The 21,143-nt window shown below is 48.7% G+C and overlaps 1 protein-coding gene across 6 annotated transcripts in view; it reads right to left on the minus strand.

Annotated features, from left to right (window-relative positions):
• Nucleotides 1-21,143, minus strand: part of LOC110506014 (UDP-N-acetyl-alpha-D-galactosamine:polypeptide N-acetylgalactosaminyltransferase 16) — a 46,908-nt gene that overhangs the window by 9,438 nt on the left and 16,327 nt on the right. For 2 of the 6 annotated variants that reach the window (XM_036963116.2, XM_090221454.1), the window contains exons 2-12: nt 19,864-20,051; nt 19,445-19,543; nt 18,957-19,024; nt 17,250-17,315; nt 13,441-13,562; nt 8,870-8,957; nt 8,343-8,427; nt 7,332-7,435; nt 5,062-5,188; nt 3,857-3,949; nt 2,684-2,767 (exon numbers count right to left, since the gene is read on the minus strand). In XM_036963116.2, coding sequence (XP_036819011.1) covers nt 2,684-2,767; nt 3,857-3,949; nt 5,062-5,188; nt 7,332-7,435; nt 8,343-8,427; nt 8,870-8,957; nt 13,441-13,562; nt 17,250-17,315; nt 18,957-19,024; nt 19,445-19,543; nt 19,864-20,051 — 1,124 coding nt within the window. Of the gene's footprint in view, nt 1-2,683; nt 2,768-3,856; nt 3,950-5,061; nt 5,276-7,331; nt 7,436-8,342; nt 8,428-8,869; nt 8,958-9,402; nt 9,530-13,440; nt 13,563-17,249; nt 17,316-18,956; nt 19,025-19,444; nt 19,544-19,863; nt 20,052-21,143 lie in introns of those variants that run through there. The other 4 variants (XM_036963115.2, XM_090221453.1, XM_090221456.1 and 1 more) reach the window with 3 other exon arrangements.

Raw genomic sequence — 21,143 nt, forward strand, 5'->3', positions numbered from 1 at the left:
CTAACCTGTCTGGTTAGCCAGTAGAGACTCTCCCCTCTCACCTGTCTGGTTAGCCAGTAGAGACCCTCCCCTCTCACCTGTCTGGTTAGCCATTAGAGACCCTCCCCTCTCACCTGTCTGGTTAGCCAGTAGAGACCCTCCCCTCTCACCTGTCTGGTTAGCCAGTAGAGACTCTTCCCCTCTCACCTGTCTGGTTAGCCAGTAGAGACCCTCCCCTCTCACCTGTCTGGTTAGCCAGTAGAGACTCTCCCCTCTCACCTGTCTGGTTAGCCAGTAGAGACCCTCCCCTCTCACCTGTCTGGTTAGCCAGTAGAGACTCTCCCCTCTCACCTGTCTGGTTAGCCAGTAGAGACTCTCCCCTCTCACCTGTCTGGTTAGCCAGTAGAGACTCTCCCCTCTCACCTGTCTGGTTAGCCAGTAGAGACCCTCCCCTCTCACCTGTCTGGGTAGCCAGTAGAGACCCTCCCCTCTCACCTGTCTGGTTAGCCAGTAGAGACTCTCCCCTCTCACCTGTCTGGTTAGCCAGTAGAGACTCTCCCCTCTCACCTGTCTGGTTAGCCAGTAGAGACTCTCCCCTCTCACCTGTCTGGTTAGCCAGTAGAGACCCTCCCCTCTCACCTGTCTGGTTAGCCAGTAGAGACTCTCCCCTCTCACCTGTCTGGTTAGCCAGTAGAGACTCTCCCCTCTCACCTGTCTGGTTAGCCAGTAGAGACTCTCCCCTCTCACCTGTCTGGTTAGCCAGTAGAGACTCTCCCCTCTCACCTGTCTGGTTAGCCTGTAGAGACTCTCCCCTCTCACCTGTCTGGTTAGCCAGTAGAGACTCTCCCCTCTCACCTGTCTGGTTAGCCAGTAGAGACTCTCCCCTCTCACCTGTCTGGTTAGCCAGTAGAGACTCTCCCCTCTCACCTGTCTGGTTAGCCAGTAGAGACTCTCCCCTCTCACCTGTCTGGTTAGCCAGTAGAGACTCTCCCCTCTCACCTGTCTGGTTAGCCAGTAGAGACTCTCCCCTCTCACCTGTCTGGTTAGCCAGTAGAGACCCTCTCCTCTCACCTGTCTGGTTAGCCAGTAGAGACCCTCTCCTCTCACCTGTCTGGTTAGCCAGTAGAGACCCTCCCCTCTCACCTGTCTGGTTAGCCAGTAGAGACCCTCCCCTCTCAACTGTCTGGTTAGCCAGTAGAGACTCTCCCCTCTCACCTGTCTGGTTAGCCAGTAGAGACTCTCCCCTCTCACCTGTCTGGTTAGCCAGTAGACACTCTCCCCTCTCACCTGTCTGGTTAGCCAGTAGAGACTCTCCCCTCTCACCTGTCTGGTTAGCCAGTAGAGACCCTCCCCTCTAACCTGTCTGGTTAGCCAGTAGAGACTCTCCCCTCTCACCTGTCTGGTTAGCCAGTAGAGACCCTCCCCTCTCACCTGTCTGGTTAGCCAGTAGAGACTCTCCCCTCTCACCTGTCTGGTTAGCCAGTAGAGACTCTCTCTAACCTGTCTGGTTAGCCAGTAGAGACCCTCCCCTCTCACCTGTCTGGTTAGCCAGTAGAGACCCTCCCCTCTAACCTGTCTGGTTAGCCAGTAGAGACTCTCCCCTCTCACCTGTCTGGTTAGCCAGTAGAGACCCTCCCCTCTCACCTGTCTGGTTAGCCAGTAGAGACCCTCCCCTCTAACCTGTCTGGTTAGCCAGTAGAGACTCTCCCCTCTCACCTGTCTGGTTAGCCAGTAGAGACTCTCCCCTCTCTGGTTAGCCAGTAGAGACTCTCCCCTCTCACCTGTCTGGTTAGCCAGTAGAGACTCTCCCCTGTCTGGTTAGCCAGTAGAGACTCTCCCCTCTCACCTGTCTGGTTAGCCAGTAGAGACTCTCCCCTCTCACCTGTCTGGTTAGCCAGTAGAGACTCTCCCCTCTCACCTGTCTGGTTAGCCAGTAGAGACTCTCCCCTCTCACCTGTCTGGTTAGCCAGTAGAGACTCTCTCTAACCTGTCTGGTTAGCCAGTAGAGACCCTCCTCTCTCACCTGTCTGGTTAGCCAGTAGAGACCCTCCCCTCTAACCTGTCTGGTTAGCCAGTAGAGACTCTCCCCTCTCACCTGTCTGGTTAGCCAGTAGAGACCATCCCCTCTCACCTGTCTGGTTAGCCAGTAGAGACCCTCCCCTCTAACCTGTCTGGTTAGCCAGTAGAGACTCTCCCCTCTCACCTGTCTGGTTAGCCAGTAGAGACCCTCCCCTCTCACCTGTCTGGTTAGCCAGTAGAGACTCTCCCCTCTCACCTGTCTGGTTAGCCAGTAGAGACTCTCCCCTCTCACCTGTCTGGTTAGCCAGTAGAGACCCTCCCCTCTCACCTGTCTGGTTAGCCATTAGAGACCCTCCCCTCTCACCTGTCTGGTTAGCCAGTAGAGACCCTCCCCTCTCACCTGTCTGGTTAGCCAGTAGAGACTCTCCCCTCTCACCTGTCTGGTTAGCCAGTAGAGACTCTCCCCTCTCACCTGTCTGGTTAGCCAGTAGAGACTCTCCCCTCTCACCTGTCTGGTTAGCCAGTAGAGACTCTCCCCTCTCACCTGTCTGGTTAGCCAGTAGAGACTCTCCCCTCTCACCTGTCTGGTTAGCCAGTAGAGACTCTCCCCTCTCACCTGTCTGGTTAGCCAGTAGAGACTCTCTCTAACCTGTCTGGTTAGCCAGTAGAGACTCTCTCCTCTCACCTTAGCTCAGGGTAAACGTTCTCCATATACCAATGGAAAGACTTGCAGTTCAGCTTGTGTCGTAGAGTCAGCCGGTCTGCAATGCTATAGGAAGGAATGAGCATGGAGAGGGAGAAGGGGAGGGGGAGAGGGGAGGGGGAGAGGGGAAAGGGAGAGGGGAGAGGAGAGAGGGGGAAGGGAGAGGGGGAAGGGGAGGGGGAAGGAGAGAGGGAGGGAGGGGAGGGGGAGGGAGAGGGAGAAGGGAGAGGGAGAAGGGGAGAGGGAGGAGGGGAGAGGGAGGAGGGGAGAGGGAGGAAGGGAAAGGGGAGAGGGGGAAGGGGATAGGGGAGAGGGGGAAGGGGGGAAAGGGGAGAAGAGGAAGGGGAAAGGGGGAAGGGAAAGGGTAGAGGGGAAGGGGAGAGGGGGAAGGGGAAAGGGGAAGGGGGAAGGGAAAGGGGAGAGGGGGAAGGGGGAAGGGAAAGGGGAGAGGAGGAAGGGGAAGTGAAGGGGGAGAGGGGGAAGGGGAAGTGAAGGGGGAAAGGGGGAAGGGGAAGTGAAGGGGGAGAGGGGGAAGGGGAAGTGAGGGGGGAGAGGGGGAAGGGAAAGGGGAGAGGGGGAAGGGGAAGTGAAGGGGGAGAGGGGGAAGGGGAAGTGAAGGGGGAGAGGGGAGATGGGGGAAGTGAAGGGGGAGAGGGGAGAGGGTGAAGGGGGAGAGGGGAGAGGGGGAAGGGAAAGGGAAGGGGGAGAGAGGGAAAGGGAAAGGGATGGGGGAAGGGGAAGGGGGAGAGGGGGAAGGGAAAGGGGAGAGGGGAGAGGGAAAGGGAAGGGGGAGAGGAGGAAGGGGAGAGGGAAAGGGAAGGGGGGAGAGGGGAGAGGGGGAAGGGGGGGGGAGGGGAGAGGGGGAAGGGGAGGGGAGAGGGGAAGGGGAGAGGGGGAAAGGGGAGAGGGGGAAAGGGGAGAGGGGGAAAGGGGAGAGGGGGAAGGGGGAGAGGGGAGAGGGGAAGGGGGAAAGTGGAGAGGGGGAAGGGGAAAGGGGAGAGGGAAAGTGGAGAGGGGGAAGGGGGGAAGGGGAGAGGGAGAGAAAAATATGGCAGTTTTTCCATTTCCTGAAAAGATTCTGTTTTGGAGGTGGATTCATCCAACAGCAAATATATGAATAGTGTTGGTTAAAAGGTACCAGAGAGGACTACTAACCTGCCGAAAGCCTTGCCCTGCGCTGAGGGCCTTGCTGAGTAGTAGTACTGTTTATACTCATCCATCCACACCTCCGCTGCCCGACGCGTGTTCCTGACCACACACACACACACACACACACCTGGTTAGGTAGGATAATAACACAGCTCCGCTGTTCCTTCCTCTCTGTCATGACCCCAGACATTTCAGTTGTGTCGTAGCGCTGAACTCTCTCACCTGATCCACCCAAAGGTTTGAGGATTAGTTGACTAGTTGAATCAGGTATGCTAGTTCTGGAATAGTTCAAATACATGTCCCCGAGAGGAGGGTCCCCGAGAAGAGGTTAGAAACGGCTGGGATTCCCCGAGAAGACAGTTGGAATGGAGTCCCCGAGAAGATGTTTGGAATGGCTGGGAGTCCCCGAGAAGATGTTTGGAATGGAGTCCCCGAGAAGACGTTTGGAATGGAGTCCCCGAGAAGACGTTTGGAATGGAGTCCCCGAGAAGACAGTTGGAATGGAGTCCCCGAGAAGACGTTTGGAATGGAGTCCCCGAGAAGACTTTTGGAATGGAGTCCCCGAGAAGACGTTTGGAATGGAGTCCCCGAGAAGACGTTTGGAATGGAGTCCCCGAGAAGACGTTTGGAATGGAGTCCCCGAGAAGACGTTTGGAATGGAGTCCCCGAGAAGACGTTTGGAATGGAGTCCCCGAGAAGACGTTTGGAATGGAGTCCGCGAGAAGACGTTTGGAATGGAGTCCCCGAGAAGACGTTTGGAATGGAGTCCCCGAGAAGACGGTTGGAATGGAGTCCCCGAGAAGATGTTTGGAATGGAGTCCCCGAGAAGACGTTTGAAATGGAGTCCCCGAGAAGACGTTTGAAATGAAGTCCCCGAGAAGACTTTTGGAATGGAGTCCCCGAGAAGACGTTTGGAATGGAGTCCCCGAGAAGACGTTTGGAATGGAGTCCCCGAGAAGATGTTTGGAATGGCGTCCCCGAGAAGACGTTTTCGGAATGGAGTCCCCGAGAAGATGTTTTCGGAATGGAGTCCCCGAGAAGACGTTTTCGGAATGGAGTCCCCGAGAAGACGTTTTCGGAATGGCTAGGATTCCCGAAAATATTATTTTTATTTTTTTACAGGCAGGACTAGAGTGTGTGTCTATAGTTGTGTGTCTGTGTGTGTGCATCTGTAGAATGGATATCAGAGCGACCTAGCCAAGCTCACTTACTTGATGTATGTGAGAGCGTTGCCTTCTGGGAAGTCGTAGGGATGTCGCTTCCTGAAGACGTGTCCCACCCTACTGCAGGGCAGAATCTCCAGGCTCCCACCACACATCCACACCCTGAAGGACAGCTCTGAGGAGGGAGGGACACAGTATGTACAGGGAAACCCTAACAGAATCTCCAGGCTCCCACCACACATCCACACCCTGAAGGACAGCTCTGAGAGAGAGATGTATGAGTTAAGGTCATAGGTTAATATAGACATGTTTATATAGGGGAGATTAAAACCTACACACATCCACACAAAACAGTCTGGTCTTCATTATCCCAGTTAACCTGCTACAGAGCACACTGCAGCAGACACATAAGGTCAATCAATCACCAGCTGGTCCAATCACATCATCAATAACCAGCTGGTCCAGTCACATCATCAATAACCAGCTGGTCCAGTCACATCAATCACCAGCTGGTCCAGTCTTATAATCAATCACCAGCTGGTCCAGTCACATCATCAATCACCAGCTGGTCCAGTCACATCATCAATCACCAGCTGGTCCAATCACATCATCAGTCACCAGCTGGTCCAGTCACATCATCAATCACCAGCTGGTCCAATCACATCATCAATCACCAGCTGGTCCAATCACATCATCAGTCACCAGCTGGTCCAATCACATCATCAGTCACCAGCTGGTCCAGTCACATCATCAGTCACCAGCTGGTCCAGTCACATCATCAATCACCAGCTGGTCCAGTCACGTCATCAGTCACCAGCTGGTCCAGTCACATCATCAATCACCAGCTGGTCCAATCACGTCATCAATCACCAGCTGGTCCAGTCACATCATCAATCACCAGCTGGTCCAATCACATCATCAGTCACCAGCTGGTCCAATCACATCATCAGTCACCAGCTGGTCCAATCACATCATCAGTCACCAGCTGGTCCAATCACATCATCAGTCACCAGCTGGTCCAGTCACATCATCAATAACCAGCTGGTCCAATCACATCATCAATCACCAGCTGGTCCAATCACATCATCAGTCACCAGCTGGTCCAGTCACATCATCAATCACCAGCTGGTCCAATCACATCATCAATAACCAGCTGGTCCAATCACATCATCAGTCACCAGCTGGTCCAATCACATCATCAGTCACCAGCTGGTCCAGTCACATCATCAATCACCAGCTGGTCCAATCACATCATCAATCACCAGCTGGTCCAATCACATCATCAATCACCAGCTGTTCCAGTCACATCATCAATCACCAGCTGGTCCAGTCACACCAATCATCAGTCAGTTATATTCAATAGGTGGCGATAGTGTTTTAATGGTCTGCTGTCAAAACCTATCTAAGCCATATGTCAGTCAGGTTAATGTTGAGATCCTATCCAAGCCATATGTCAGTCAGGTTAATGTTGAGATCCTATCTAAGCCATATGTCAGTCATGTTAATGTTGAGATCATATCCAAGCCATATGTCAGTCATGTTAATGTTGAGATCCTATCTAAGCCATATGTCAGTCAGGTTAATGTTGAGATCCTATCTAAGCCATATGTCAGTCATGTTAATGTTGAGATCCTATCCAAGCCATATGTCAGTCATGTTAATGTTGAGATCCTATCTAAAGCCATATGTCAGTCAGGTTAATGTTGAGATCCTATCTAAAGCCATATGTCAGTCATGTTAATGTTGAGATCCTATCTAAAGCCATATGTCAGTCATGTTAATGTTGAGATCCTATCTAAAGCCATATGTCAGTCAGGTTAATGTTGAGATCCTATCTAAAGCCATATGTCAGTCATGTTAATGTTGAGATCCTATCTAAAGCCATATGTCAGTCATGTTAATGTTGAGATCCTATTTAAAGCCATATGTCAGTCATGTTAATGTTGAGATCCTATCTAAGCCATATGTCAGTCAGGTTAATGTTGAGATCCTATCTAAGCCATATGTCAGTCAGGTTAATGTTGAGATTCTATCTAAGCCATATGTCAGTCATGTTAATGTTGAGATCCTATCTAAAGCCATATGTCAGTCAGGTTAATGTTGAGATCCTATCTAAGCCATATGTCAGTCAGGTTAATGTTGAGATCCTATCTAAGCCATATGTCAGTCATGTTAATGTTGAGATCCTATCTAAAGCCATATGTCAGTCATGTTAATGTTGAGATCCTATCTAAAGCCATATGTCAGTCAGGTTAATGGGCCAGATGGTGTGTGTTCTCTCCTCCCCCTCCCCTCCCCCCTCCCCCCAGTGATCTCACCAAAGTTCTCCCCTCCCCAGATGTCCATGTGAGTGTCGTACTGCCCCAGGTGGTTGAACCAGCTCTTGTCCATCACAAAGATCCCTCCTGCAATCACTGGAGTTCTGTAGCAGAGAACACAGGAGGACAGACTGTCTGATACACACAGGAGGACAGAGGACAGACTGCCTGATACACACAGGAGGACAGACTGCCTGATACACACAGGAGGACAGACTGCCTGATACACACAGGAGGACAGACTGTCTGATACACACAGGAGGACAGACTGTCTGATACACACAGGAGGACAGACTGCCTGATACACACAGGAGGACAGACTGCCTGATACACACAGGAGGACAGACTGTCTGATACACACAGGAGGACAGACTGCCTGATACACACAGGAGGACAGACTGCCTGATACACACAGGAGGACAGACTGCCTGATACACACAGGAGGACAGACTGTCTGATACACACAGGAGGACAGACTGTCTGATATACACAGGAGGACAGACTGTGTGATACACACAGGAGGACAGACTGTGTGATACACACAGGAGGACAGACTGTGTGATACACACAGGAGGACAGACTGTCTGATACACACAGATGACAGACTGTCTGATACACACAGAGGACAGACTGTCTGATACACACAGGAGGACAGACTGGAGGTAGTCTCAGATGTAGAACAAACATGGCGGACGAAGGAATCACGTCATCTTTACATCTGTCTATTCGTGATATTTTTTATCAGCAACATTCCACAACTTTTGCCTGAATGTGAAGAGACGGGGGAATAAGAAATTGGACCACATCAACACAACTACTGTAGCTACCTGATAGGCAGTGTGGAGACCACATCAACACAACTACTGTAGCTACCTGATAGGCAGTGTGGAGACCACATCAACACAACTACTGTAGCTACCTGATAGGCAGTGTGGAGACCACATCAACACAACTACTGTAGCTACCTGATAGGCAGTGTGGAGACCACATCAACACAACTACTGTAGCTACCTGATAGGCAGTGTGGGGTCATTCCTGGACATCTTCTGTTCGATGGGAATCTGCTCCCATTTAAAGTGTAGACTCCAGTCAAACCCTGAGAGACAGAGAGGGAGGGGGGGGGGGGGGGGGGGGGAGCATTCCCACAAGAAAAATGGACAGTTTAGGCTTCAGTTTAGGGTTACAATTAAGGTTAGAATTTGGGTTAAGGGTTTGGGTTTAAGGGTATGGGGTTAGGTTTAGGGGTATGGGGTTAGGTTTAGGGGTATGGGGTTAGGTTTAGGGGTATGGGGTTAGGTTTAGGGGTATGGGGTTAGGTTTAGGGGTATGGGGTTAGGTTTAGGGGTATGGGGTTAGGTTTAGGGGTATGGGGTTAGGTTTAGGGGTATGGGGTTAGGTTTAGGGGTATGGGGTTAGGTTTAGGGGTATGGGGTTAAGGAAAATAGGATGTTGAATGGGAATCAATTGTTTGGTCTCCACAAGGATAGTAAAACTACCGAGTATGTGTGTGTGTGTGCTCATACAGTAATCCTACTGACCTCCCCTCAAGTCAGCTGAAGCTGCTAAGTAGGCAAAGTTATCCAGGCTGATGACATCGATGATGGGGCTGACCACCCGGGTACGGTCCTGGGGAGAGGAGAGACAGGCACAGTCACACACACACACAATCTCCAGCATCAACAATAATTACGTTGAAAACACAGTGTTTCTACCACACGAGGTTGGGTGGCACCTTAATTAGGGAAGAACATGCTCATAGTAATGTCTGGAACGGAGTCAACGGAATGGCATCAAACACATGGGAACCATGGAAACCATGTGTTTGATACCGTTCCACCCATTCCGCTCCAGTCATTACCACGAGCCCGTCCTCCCCTAGGGTGCCACCAAGCAACGGGCTCGTGTTAATGACTGGACCGGAGTAGGTGGAACGGTATCACACACATGGGAACCACCATGGTGCTGGAGATGTGTTGCCATTCCGTTGACTCCGTTCCAGACATTACTATGAGCCGTCCTCAGCAGCCTCCTCTCTGTTTTATAGTTCAAGAAGATAAATGTTTACAATTACATTCAGTGACACTGATGACATCATCGGGGCGGCAGGTTGTCTAGTGGTTAGAGTGTTGGACTAGTAACCGGAAGGTTGCAAATCCCCAAATACTCAGGCAGTATCTCTACCTGATAGTACCTGATCTAAGTGAAGAGAGAAGAGCATATGTTTCGCTGGGTACAGTATCTCTACCTGATAGTACCTGATCTAAGTGAAGAGAGAAGAGCATATGTTTCGCTGGGTACAGTATTGATAGTTGGTATTCAGCAGTCATAGTATTTATTTACTTTGAAGAAATACTAAATAGTGATTTGTCAGACAGCGGCTCTATAGAGATGATTATTAAATAAAGTCATCAAATAAAACTAAAGTAATATACACAACAACTGAAATAGGGTGTACTCTGTGTTGAACCCAGGGTGTACTCTGTGTTGAACCCAGGGTGTACTCTGTGTGTACTCTGTTGAACCCAGGGTGTACTCTGTGTTGAACCCAGGGTGTACTTTGTGTTGAACCCAGATTGAACCCAGGGTGTACTCTGTGTTCACTGTGTCAGGGAGTCAGGCAGTGTGGGGGAGGGGAGAGTAGAGCTTGAAACTGCACTCAGAGGGCTTTGGGAAGAGCCACTCTCAACAGCTTGAAACAATAATAATTGTATAGGGCTATTTCATGATCCACTCTCACAGTAGGAGGAGACGCTACATTTCCAAATGGATGGATGTCAACTTTTAAGCGCTCAATTCAGCCCAGGACTTTCTGCATGTCAGTTTGACCTCTCCAGCTTGCTGACAACATATGGACTGATTCATATTGACTTTCCAACGTCCTCGTTTTGAATTCCCACGACACAACCACTTAAAATGACACGACAACAGTTCAAATGGGGATCCACTGTCAGATAGTTTCTTATTTATAGAACAGATTCATGTGTTATCACTGGGCTTCATCTAATAGCACAAACAAATGACCCGGATTACAGTTGAGATAATATCAAAAATCTAATAAAAATCTCTATAAATTATGTTTGATTTGATTTAGTTCAATTCTTTAAAACATAGATTTTTGGTTGAGATGGAGACGTGAATCCAACATAGAAAATATTAATTTGTAGACAATTAAAGCCAGATTAAAGTGAAAAAAACTCACCAGAAGTGGGCGAGAGAAGAAAGCAGAGCGAAGCGGGTGGACAAGAAGGGACAGGCAGAGCAGTGACTGGCTAGCAGGATAGTCCATATATCCCAATCATCTTCGCTTATAGCGATGTTGTGTTTCCATAAAGTGGATGAATTGGTCTGATTTAGCATGGGAAGATAAAGCCTCAACCCATAGCTACCTATTCCAATTCAAATGAGCTAAAAAAAAAAAGTGAATAATAACATTTGCATTATTTTGTGTGACTACAGCGCGCCAGCAAACAAAAATAGAGAATAAATTATTCTAAGTGAGGCTTCAAAGCAGACAACTTGGTTAGGGTCATTATAATTCAAAACATTACAATTCTAAAATAACTCACACACCTCGTACGCTGGCTCCGACGGGACCATCTCCTTTAAATAAATACCAATAAATATCAGAACATTTCAAAATCAACCAGAGCTTGAAACCCCTCGGACTGTCACATTTATCAAATTGCATATTCCAGTTACTAATAAGCACGCAACCATTAATAAAAAATCTGTGTAAAAACTGTTAAATCCCCATGGATTGATGAGGAATTGAACAATTGTATAGTTGAGAGGGAAAAATGTATGTGTTATGGCTTTACACCCTCTGCTATATTGTGTATAAAGAGTTACTTGTCTAACAGAACACAGTGTTCTTTAATGGAAGCCTCTCCAACATAATCCAGGTAGAATCAGGAATTCCTCAAGGCAGCTGTTTAGGCCCCTTGCTTTTTTCAATCTTTACTAACGACATGCCACTGGCTTTGAGGAAAGATAGTGTGCCTATGTATATGGATGTCTCAACACTAAACACGTGAGCTACTACAGCGACTGAAATGACTGCAACACTTAACAAAGAGTTGCAGTTAGTTTCAGAATGGAACAAGTCCTAAATATTTAAAAAACTAAAAGCATTGTATTTGGGGAAAAAACTAAACTAATAATTGTAATAAATAAATGTGGAAATTGAGCAAGTTGAGGTGACTAAACTGCTTGGAGTAACCCTGGATTGTAAACTGTCAAAACATATTGATACAACAGTAGCTAAGATGGGGAGAAGTCTGTCCATAATAAAGAGCTGCTCTGCCTTAACAGCACTATCAACAAGGCAGGTCCTAGTTTCTACCTTCTTAACAGCACTATCAACAAGGCAGGTCCTAGTTTCTACCTTCTTAACAGCACTATCAACAAGGCAGGTCCTACAGGCCCTAGTTTCTATCTTCTTAACAACGCTATCAACAAGGCAGGTCCTAGTTTCTACCTTCTTAACAACACTATCAACAAGGCAGGTCCTAGTTTCTACCTTCTTAACAGCACTATCAACAAGGCAGGTCCTACAGGCCCTAGTTTCTACCTTCTTAACAACACTATCAACAAGGCAGGTCCTACAGGCCTTAGATTTGTCACACCTGGACTACTGTTCAGTCATGTGGTCAGGTACCACAAAAAGGGACTTAGGAAAATTGCAATTGGCTCAGAACAGGGCAGCACGGCTGGCCCTTGGATGTACACAGAGAGCAAACATTAATAATATGCATGTCAATCTCTCCTGGCTGAAAGTGGATTAAAATTAGATTTAAATGGATTTAAATACACCTTATGGAACAACGGGGACTGTGAAGAGACACAAATATAGAATCAGACACATACTGTACATACCCACACACACAATAACATACGCACTATACACACACACATGGATACACATGGATTTGTAGTGTAGATATGTGGTAGTGGTGGAGTAGGGGCCTGAGGGCACACAGTGTGTTGTGAAGTCTGTGAATGTATTGTAATGATTTTCGAATTGTATAAACTGCATTAATTTTGCTAGACCCCAGGAAGAGTAGCTGCTGCCTTGGCAGGAACTAATGGGGATCCATAATAAACCCCAGGAAGAGTAGCTGCTGCTTGGCAGGAACTAATGGGGATCCATAATAAACCCCAGGAAGAGTAGCTGCTGCCTTGGCAGGAACTAATGGGTATCCATAATAAACCCCAGGAAGAGTAGCTGCTGTCTTGGCAGGAACTAATGGGTATCCATAATAAACCCCAGGAAGAGTAGCTGCTGCCTTGGCAGGAACTAATGGGGATCCATAATAAACCCCAGGAAGAGTAGCTGCTGCCTTGGCAGGAACTAATGGGTATCCATAATAAACCCCCAGGAAGAGTAGCTGCTGCCTCGGCAGGAACTAATGGGGATCCATAATAAACCCCAGGAAGAGTAGCTGCTGCCTTGGCAGGAACTAATGGGTATCCATAATAAACCCCCAGGAAGAGTAGCTGCTGCCTCAGCAGGAACTAATGGGGATCCATAATGGAGCACTGGAAACGCGTTTTCTGGAGTGATGAACCACGCTTCACCATCTGGCAGTCTGACGGACAAATCTGGGTTTGGTGGATACCAGGAGAACGCTACCTGCCACAATGCATAGTGCCAACTGTAAAGTTTGGTGGACGAGGAATAAGGGTCTGGGGCTGTTTTTCATGGTTTCGGGCCCCTTAGTTCCAGTGAAGGGAAATCTCAACGCTACAGCATACAATTACATTCTAGACGATTCTGTGCTTCCAACTTTGTGACAACTTTTTTTTTTTTTTTTTACCTTTATTTAACTAGGCAAGTCAGTTAAGAACAAATTCTTATTTAGCCTGGATTCCAAACAGGGTGTCTGTAGTGACACCTCTAGCACTGAGTTGCATTGCCTTAGACCACTGCGCCCGTCGGGAGCCCTAATGGACAGAGCAGATCAAGACTAAAGTCTCTAGTGAACGACAGAGGAAGACTTGAGTGTGAGTCATCAGGCAACATCTGTATCATGGACTGGAGCCAGGCAGAGAGTGTGTGTGTTTGAGTGTGCATGCATGTGAGTGAGTGAGTGAGTGAGTGAGTGCGTACTTCTTTGACCCTCTGTATCATGGGCTGTAGCCAGTCAGTGTTGACCTCACAGTGGCTGTCCAGGAAGGTCAGGATAGACGCAGAGGCCGAGTCTGCCCCTCGTACCCGGGACCGGATCAGTCCTAGGACACAGATAAGAGTACAGTATGAGCCTGAGAAAACAGCTAGCCAGACCTCTGCAGTGGCTGCCGATAGAGAACACCAAGGTGTCTAGTTGTAAAGCTGCTTCCTGAGAGTCGGGACGTTGAGGTCAGTAGCTTGGGGTCAGTAGCTCTAGGTACAGTAGCTTGGGGATAACTGTACCTAGAGCCATGTATGTAGATAGTTGGGACATTGAGGTTTCTTCATTATGATACATTGACACGACACTACAACCACAGATAGAATAATGAACCAGATATTTCACAGGACGTGTAAATGTGAAGCATCCGCATGGTGTTTCCACCCACTACCAAATATGGTAGTGAGAGGAAGCCCAGTGGCCGGCAGTGGGAGAAGATGGAAGGAGATGGATTTTGGACCGACATTCTGCACATTTTCTCATACTGTATACCACCCCAGTATACTGTATACCACCCCAGTATACTGTATACCACCCCATTATACCACCCCAGTATACTGTATACCACCCCAGTATACTGTATACCACCCCAGTATACTGTATACCACCCCATTATACCACCCCAGTATACTGTATACCACCCCATTATACCACCCCAGTATACTGTATACCACCCCAGTATACCACCCCAGTATACTGTATATCACCCCTGTATACCACCCCAGTATACTGTATATCACCCCTGTATACCACCCCAGTATACTGTATACCACCCCAGTATACTGTATACCACCCCAGTATACTGTATACCACCCCAGTATACTGTATACCACCCCAGTATACCACCCCAGTATACCACCCCAGTATACCACCCCAGTATACTGTATACCACCCCAGTATACTGTATACCACCCCATTATACCACCCCAGTATACTGTATACCACCCCAGTATACTGTATACCACCCCATTATACCACCCCAGTATACTGTATACCACCCCAGTATACTGTATACCACCCCAGTATACCACCCCAGTATACTGTATACCACCCCAGTATACTGTATACCACCCCAGTATACTGTATACCACCCCAGTATACCACCCCAGTATACCACCCCAGTATACCACCCCAGTATACCACCCCAGTATACTGTATACCACCCCAGTATACTGTATACCACCCCAGTATACTGAATACCACCCCAGTATACTGTATACCACCCAGTATACCACACCAGTATACTGTATACCACCCCAGTATACTGTATACCACCCCATTATACCACCCTAGTATACTGTATACCACCCCAGTATACTGTATACCACCCCAGTATACTGTATACCACCCCAGTATACCACCCCAGTATACTGTATACCACCCCAGTATACTGTATACCACCCCAGTATACTGTATACCACCCCAGTATACCACCCCAGTATACTGTATACCACCCCAGTATACTGTATACCACCCCAGTATACTGTATACCACCCCAGTATACCACACCAGTATACTGTATACCACCCCAGTATACTGTATACCACCCCATTATACCACCCTAGTATACTGTATACCACCCCAGTATACTGTATACCACCCCAGTATACTGTATACCACCCCAGTATACCACCCCAGTATACTGTATACCACCCCAGTATACTGTATACCACCCCAGTATACTGTATACCACCCCATTATACCACCCCAGTATACCACCCCAGTATACCACCCCAGTATACTGTATACCACCCCAGTATACTGAATACCACCCCAGTATACTGTATACCACCCAGTATACCACACCAGTATACTGTATACCACCCCAGTATACTGTATACCACCCCATTATACCACCCTAGTATACTGTATACCACCCCAGTATACTGTATACCACCCCAGTATACTGTATACCACCCCAGTATACCACCCCAGTATACTGTATACCACCCCAGTATACTGTATACCACCCCAGTATACTGTATACCACCCCAGTATACTGTATACCACCCCAGTATACCACCCCAGTATACTGTATACCACCCCAGTATACTGTATACCACCCCATTATACCACCCCAGTATACTGTATACCACCCCAGTATACTGTATACCACCCCAGTATACTGTATACCACCCCAGTATACCACCCCAGTATACTGTATACCACCCCAGTATACTGTATACCACCCCAGTATACTGTATACCACCCCAGTATACCACACCAGTATACTGTATACCACCCCAGTATACTGTATACCACCCCAGTATACTGTATACCACCCCAGTATACCACCCCAGTATACTGTATACCACCCCAGTATACTGTATACCACCCCATTATACCACCCCAGTATACTGTATACCACCCCAGTATACCACCCCAGTATACTGTATATCACCCCTGTATACCACCCCAGTATACTGTATACCACCCCAGTATACTGTATACCACCCCAGTATACTGTATACCACCCCAGTATACTGTATACCACCCCAGTATACCACCCCAGTATACCACCCCAGTATACTGTATACCACCCCAGTATACTGTATACCACCCCAGTATACTGAATACCACCCCAGTATACTGTATACCACCCAGTATACCACACCAGTATACTGTATACCACCCCAGTATACTGTATACCACCCCATTATACCACCCTAGTATACTGTATACCACCCCAGTATACTGTATACCACCCCAGTATACTGTATACCACCCCAGTATACCACCCCAGTATACTGTATACCACCCCAGTATACTGTATACCACCCCAGTATACTGTATACCACCCCAGTATACCACCCCAGTATACTGTATACCACCCCAGTATACTGTATACCACCCCATTATACCACCCCAGTATACTGTATACCACCCCAGTATACTGTATACCACCCCAGTATACTGTATACCACCCCAGTATACCACCCCAGTATACTGTATACCACCCCAGTATACTGTATACCACCCCAGTATACTGTATACCACCCCAGTATACCACACCAGTATACTGTATACCACCCCAGTATACTGTATACCACCCCAGTATACTGTATACCACCCCAGTATACTGTATACCACCCCAGTATACCACCCCAGTATACTGTATACCACCCCAGTATACTGTATACCACCCCATTATACCACCCCAGTATACTGTATACCACCCCAGTATACCACCCCAGTATACTGTATATCACCCCTGTATACCACCCCAGTATACTGTATACCACCCCAGTATACTGTATACCACCCCAGTATACTGTATACCACCCCAGTATACTGTATACCACCCCAGTATACCACCCCAGTATACTGTATACCACCCCAGTATACTGTATACCACCCCAGTATACTGTATACCACCCCAGTATACCACCCCAGTATACTGTATACCACCCCAGTATACTGTATACCACCCCATTATACCACCCCAGTATACTGTATACCACCCTAGGATACTGTATACCACCCCAGTATACTGTATACCACCCCAGTATACCACCCCAGTATACTGTATACCACCCCAGTATACTGTATATCACCCCATTATACTGTATACCACCCCAGGATACTGTATACCACCCCAGGATACTGTATACCACCCCAGGATACTGTATACCACCCCAGGATACTGTATACCACCCCAGGATACTGTATACCACCCCAGGATACTGTATACCACCCCAGGATACTGTATACCACCCCAGCCTATGAGCAGCAGGCAGACACAACTCACCCTCTCGACGTCCGTTCCTCAGGCAGCGTACTTTAGGGATCTGAGAGAGCTGCTGACAGTCCTCAGCTGGAAAAGAGGAAGGTATGTCATGTCACAAATAACACACACACACACACGCACACAGACTCACACGCACACAGACTCACACGCACACAGACTCACACGCACACAGACTCAGACTCAGACACACAGACTCAGACTCACAGACTCAGACACACAGACTCAGACACACAGACTCAGACACACAGACTCAGACACACAGACTCAGACACACAGACTCAGACACACAGACTCAGACACACAGACTCAGACACACAGACTCAGACACACAGACTCAGACACACAGACATCTGTGATTGTGCATTTATTGTTTACAGATAAAATGACCAAAACCTAGGGATTATTATTATTATTTAGGTTTAGGAACAAGTCCTTGTTCCATCCACAATGCAATGCCAGATGATGGTCTCTGTCACGTCATACACCTGGCTGACTGGCTGGCTGACTGGCTGACTGACTGGCCGACTGACTGGCCGACTGACTGGCCGACTGACTGGCCGACTGACTGGCCGACTGACTGGCCGACTGGCTGGCTGACTGGCCAACTGACTGGCTGGGTGACTGGCCGACTGACTGGCTGGCTGGCTGACTGGCCGGCTGGCTGACTGACTGGCTGAATGACTGGCTAGCTGGCTGACTGACTGGCCGACTGGCTGGCCGACTGACTGGCCGACTGACTGGCCGACTGACTGGCCGACTGACTGGCCGACTGACTGGCCGGCTGACTGGCCGACTGACTGACAGGCTGGCTGACTGACTGGCTGGCTGACTGGCCGGCTGGCTGACTGACTGGCTGGCTGACTGGCTGGCCGACTGACTGGCCGACTGGCTGGCCGACTGGCTGGCCGACTGGCTGGCCGACTGACTGGCCGACTGACTGGCCGACTGACTGGCCGGCCGACTGACTGGCTGACTGACTGGCTGGCTGGCTGGCTGACTGACTGGCCGACTGGCTGGCACTAAGCGAGGTCCATACAGAAATGGTTTGTCGAGATCCGTGTGGAAGAACTTGACTGGCCTGCACAGAGCCCTGACCTCAACCCCATCAAACACCTTTCGTATGAATTGGAAAGCCGACTACTAACCAGGCCTAATCGCCCAAAATCAGTGCCCAACCTTCTTAATGCTCTTGTGGCTGAATGGAAGCAAGTCCCCACAGCAATGATCCAACATCTAGTGGAACGCCTATCCATGAAGAGTGGAGGCTGTTATAGCAGCAAAGGGGGACCAACTCCATATTAATGCACATGACTTCGGAATGAGATGTTCGACGAGCAGGTGTCCACATACTTTTGGTCATGTAGTGTACATTCCTGGACAAATTCTCTCTCCTGCTATCTAAATCATTCAACATGTTTTTATGATTTACCCTCTCACGGTCTCCCTGTATGCCTGTCCCCATCTCACAATCTCTCTTCATGCATTTCTCTGTGTTCTGACAGAGCAAATACAGCAGGTGGAGACAGAGAGAACTTCCTAGGTCAATGTGAAGAACCTCATAAAGAAGAAGAACCTCATAGAGACTGAAAGGGAACCGATAGGGACCTCACAGAGAGCAGAGTTACTGTCAGAGACTCATGCTGGGAGCCGTGTAAGGACCAGAGACTATTTAACAAGTAGAACTGAGAAAAAGCAGGGAGGCCTCACGATCAGTACTGAAGTCATCTATCAGGATGATCTCCTGGATCAGAGAGGGAGGGCTCCTCAACAGGACACTGGGAGAGAGAGAGAGACAGAGAGAGAGAGAGAGAGAAGACAGCATTAAACACTAAATATAAGATGGTCAATTCTTAATTGTTTATTGTGTGAGAAATACAATAGTACTTTACTTTCTGATGGTGCGTAGCAGGCTGGAGTGTGTTCTTTGTGTTTTACAGCAGTGTTCTACAGCAGTGTTCTAGTGTTTTACAGCAGTGTTCTAGTGTTTTACAGCAGTGTTCTATAGCAGTGTTCTAGTGTTCTATAGCAGTGTTCTAGTGTTCTATAGCAGTGTTCTATAGCAGTGTTCTATAGCAGTGTTCTAGTGTTCTATAGCAGTGTTCTATAGCAGTGTTCTATAACAGTGTTCTAGTGTTTTACAGCAGTGTTCTAGTGTTACAGCAGTGTTCTAGTGTTCTGTAGCAGTGGATCCTTACCTTTTGATGGTGCGTAGCAGGGTGGAGCGAGCCTCATTGTTGAAGGTGATGATGATGCTCGTAGGAGGAAGGTTAGCATCATAATTCACGGAGGCACACCTACAAACAAAAATAAGCAACATTGTTTTAAAGTATTCACACCTCCTGTGCATTGTGTACTGTACACCCCACTCACTATAAAACCCAATGAGTGTTTGCTATCATAACAGCAAAGGACATGTGATATCATGCCAGCCCAAGGTTGATGGTTGAAGGTGCAGACATTGCATGATGTACTCTCTTTATGAGAGTGTCCTGTCGAGTCGAGCCGTGTTTCTCTGATGGCCCGCTCTGAGCCCATTCGGTCTGTGTGTAGTCACCTGTAGTGCCGTGTGTCTCTGATAGCCCGCTCTGAGCCCATTCGGTCTGTGTGTAGTCACCTGTAGTGCCGTGTGTCTCTGATAGCCCGCTCGGAGCCGAGTCGGTCGCTCTCGGCCAGGTTGAAGGCGTGGTCTCTGTAGGGGTCGTCTCCCGCCTTCAGCTGTTTCTCCAACAGGTACGCCTTCTCATCGAAACTACCTATGAGCTGACCCTGCTGCTGCTGCTCCGCCCACGGAGACAGGGTCATCTGCAGGGGGGCAGAACAAAACACAGAGGTCAGGAGTCAGAGGTCAAAACTCAGGAAGTAGAGGTAAACAAGAAAGATGGGTTACGAGTTAGAAGATGGATGTCATCTTTGTCTCTCACACAGTTGATGGTGACCTTACCAACCTCATTTGAAAAGCTTAGATACTGTACCACCTGATCCATCATCTAAGACACCCAGTTAGTGATCTCTACAATGACTGAGATGTTATCTGGTCTGAGACACCCAGTTAGTGATCTCTACAATGACTGAGATGTTATCTGGTCTGAGACACCCAGTTAGTGATCTCTAGAATGACTGAGGTGTTATCTGGTCTGAGACACCCAGTTAGTGATCTCTACAATGACTGAGATGTTATCTGGTCTGAGACACCCAGTTAGTGATCTCTAGAATGACTGAGGTGTTATCTGGTCTGAGACACCCAGTTACTGATCTCTATAATGACTGAGATGTTATCTGGTCTGAGACACCCAGTTAGTGATCTCTATACTGACTGAGATGTTATCTGGTCTGAGACACCCAGTTAGTGATCTCTAGAATGACTGAGATGTTATCTGGAACCTTTTAACCATAGGAGCGAGAGGGGAGACAGAGGGGGTGTAGGAGTGAGAGGGGAGACAGAGGAGGTGTAGGAGCGAGAGGGGAGACAGAGGAGGTGTAGGAGCGAGAGGGGAGACAGAGGAGGTGTAAGAGCGAGAGGGGAGACAGAGGAGGTGTAAGAGCGAGAGGGGAGACAGAGGAGGTGTAGGAGCGAGAGGGGAGACAGAGGAGGTGTAGGAGCGAGAGGGGAGACAGAGGAGGTGTAGGAGCGAGAGGGGAGACAGAGGAGGTGTAGGAGCGAGAGGGGAGACAGAGGAGGTGTAGGAGCGAGAGGGGAGACAGAGGAGGTGTAGGAGTGAGAGGGGAGACAGAGGAGGTGTAGGAGTGAGAGGGGAGACAGAGGAGGTGTAGGAGCGAGAGGGGAGACAGAGGAGGTGTAGGAGCGAGAGGGGAGACAGAGGAGGTGTAGGAGCGAGAGGGGAGACAGAGGAGGTGTAGGAGTGAGAGGGAGGACAGAGGAGGTGTAGGAGCGAG

This window comes from Oncorhynchus mykiss, chromosome 25 (genome assembly GCF_057628025.1).
Source record: "Oncorhynchus mykiss isolate SJ-2025 chromosome 25, ASM5762802v1, whole genome shotgun sequence".
In the NCBI taxonomy this organism is placed as follows: Eukaryota; Metazoa; Chordata; class Actinopteri; order Salmoniformes; family Salmonidae; genus Oncorhynchus; species Oncorhynchus mykiss.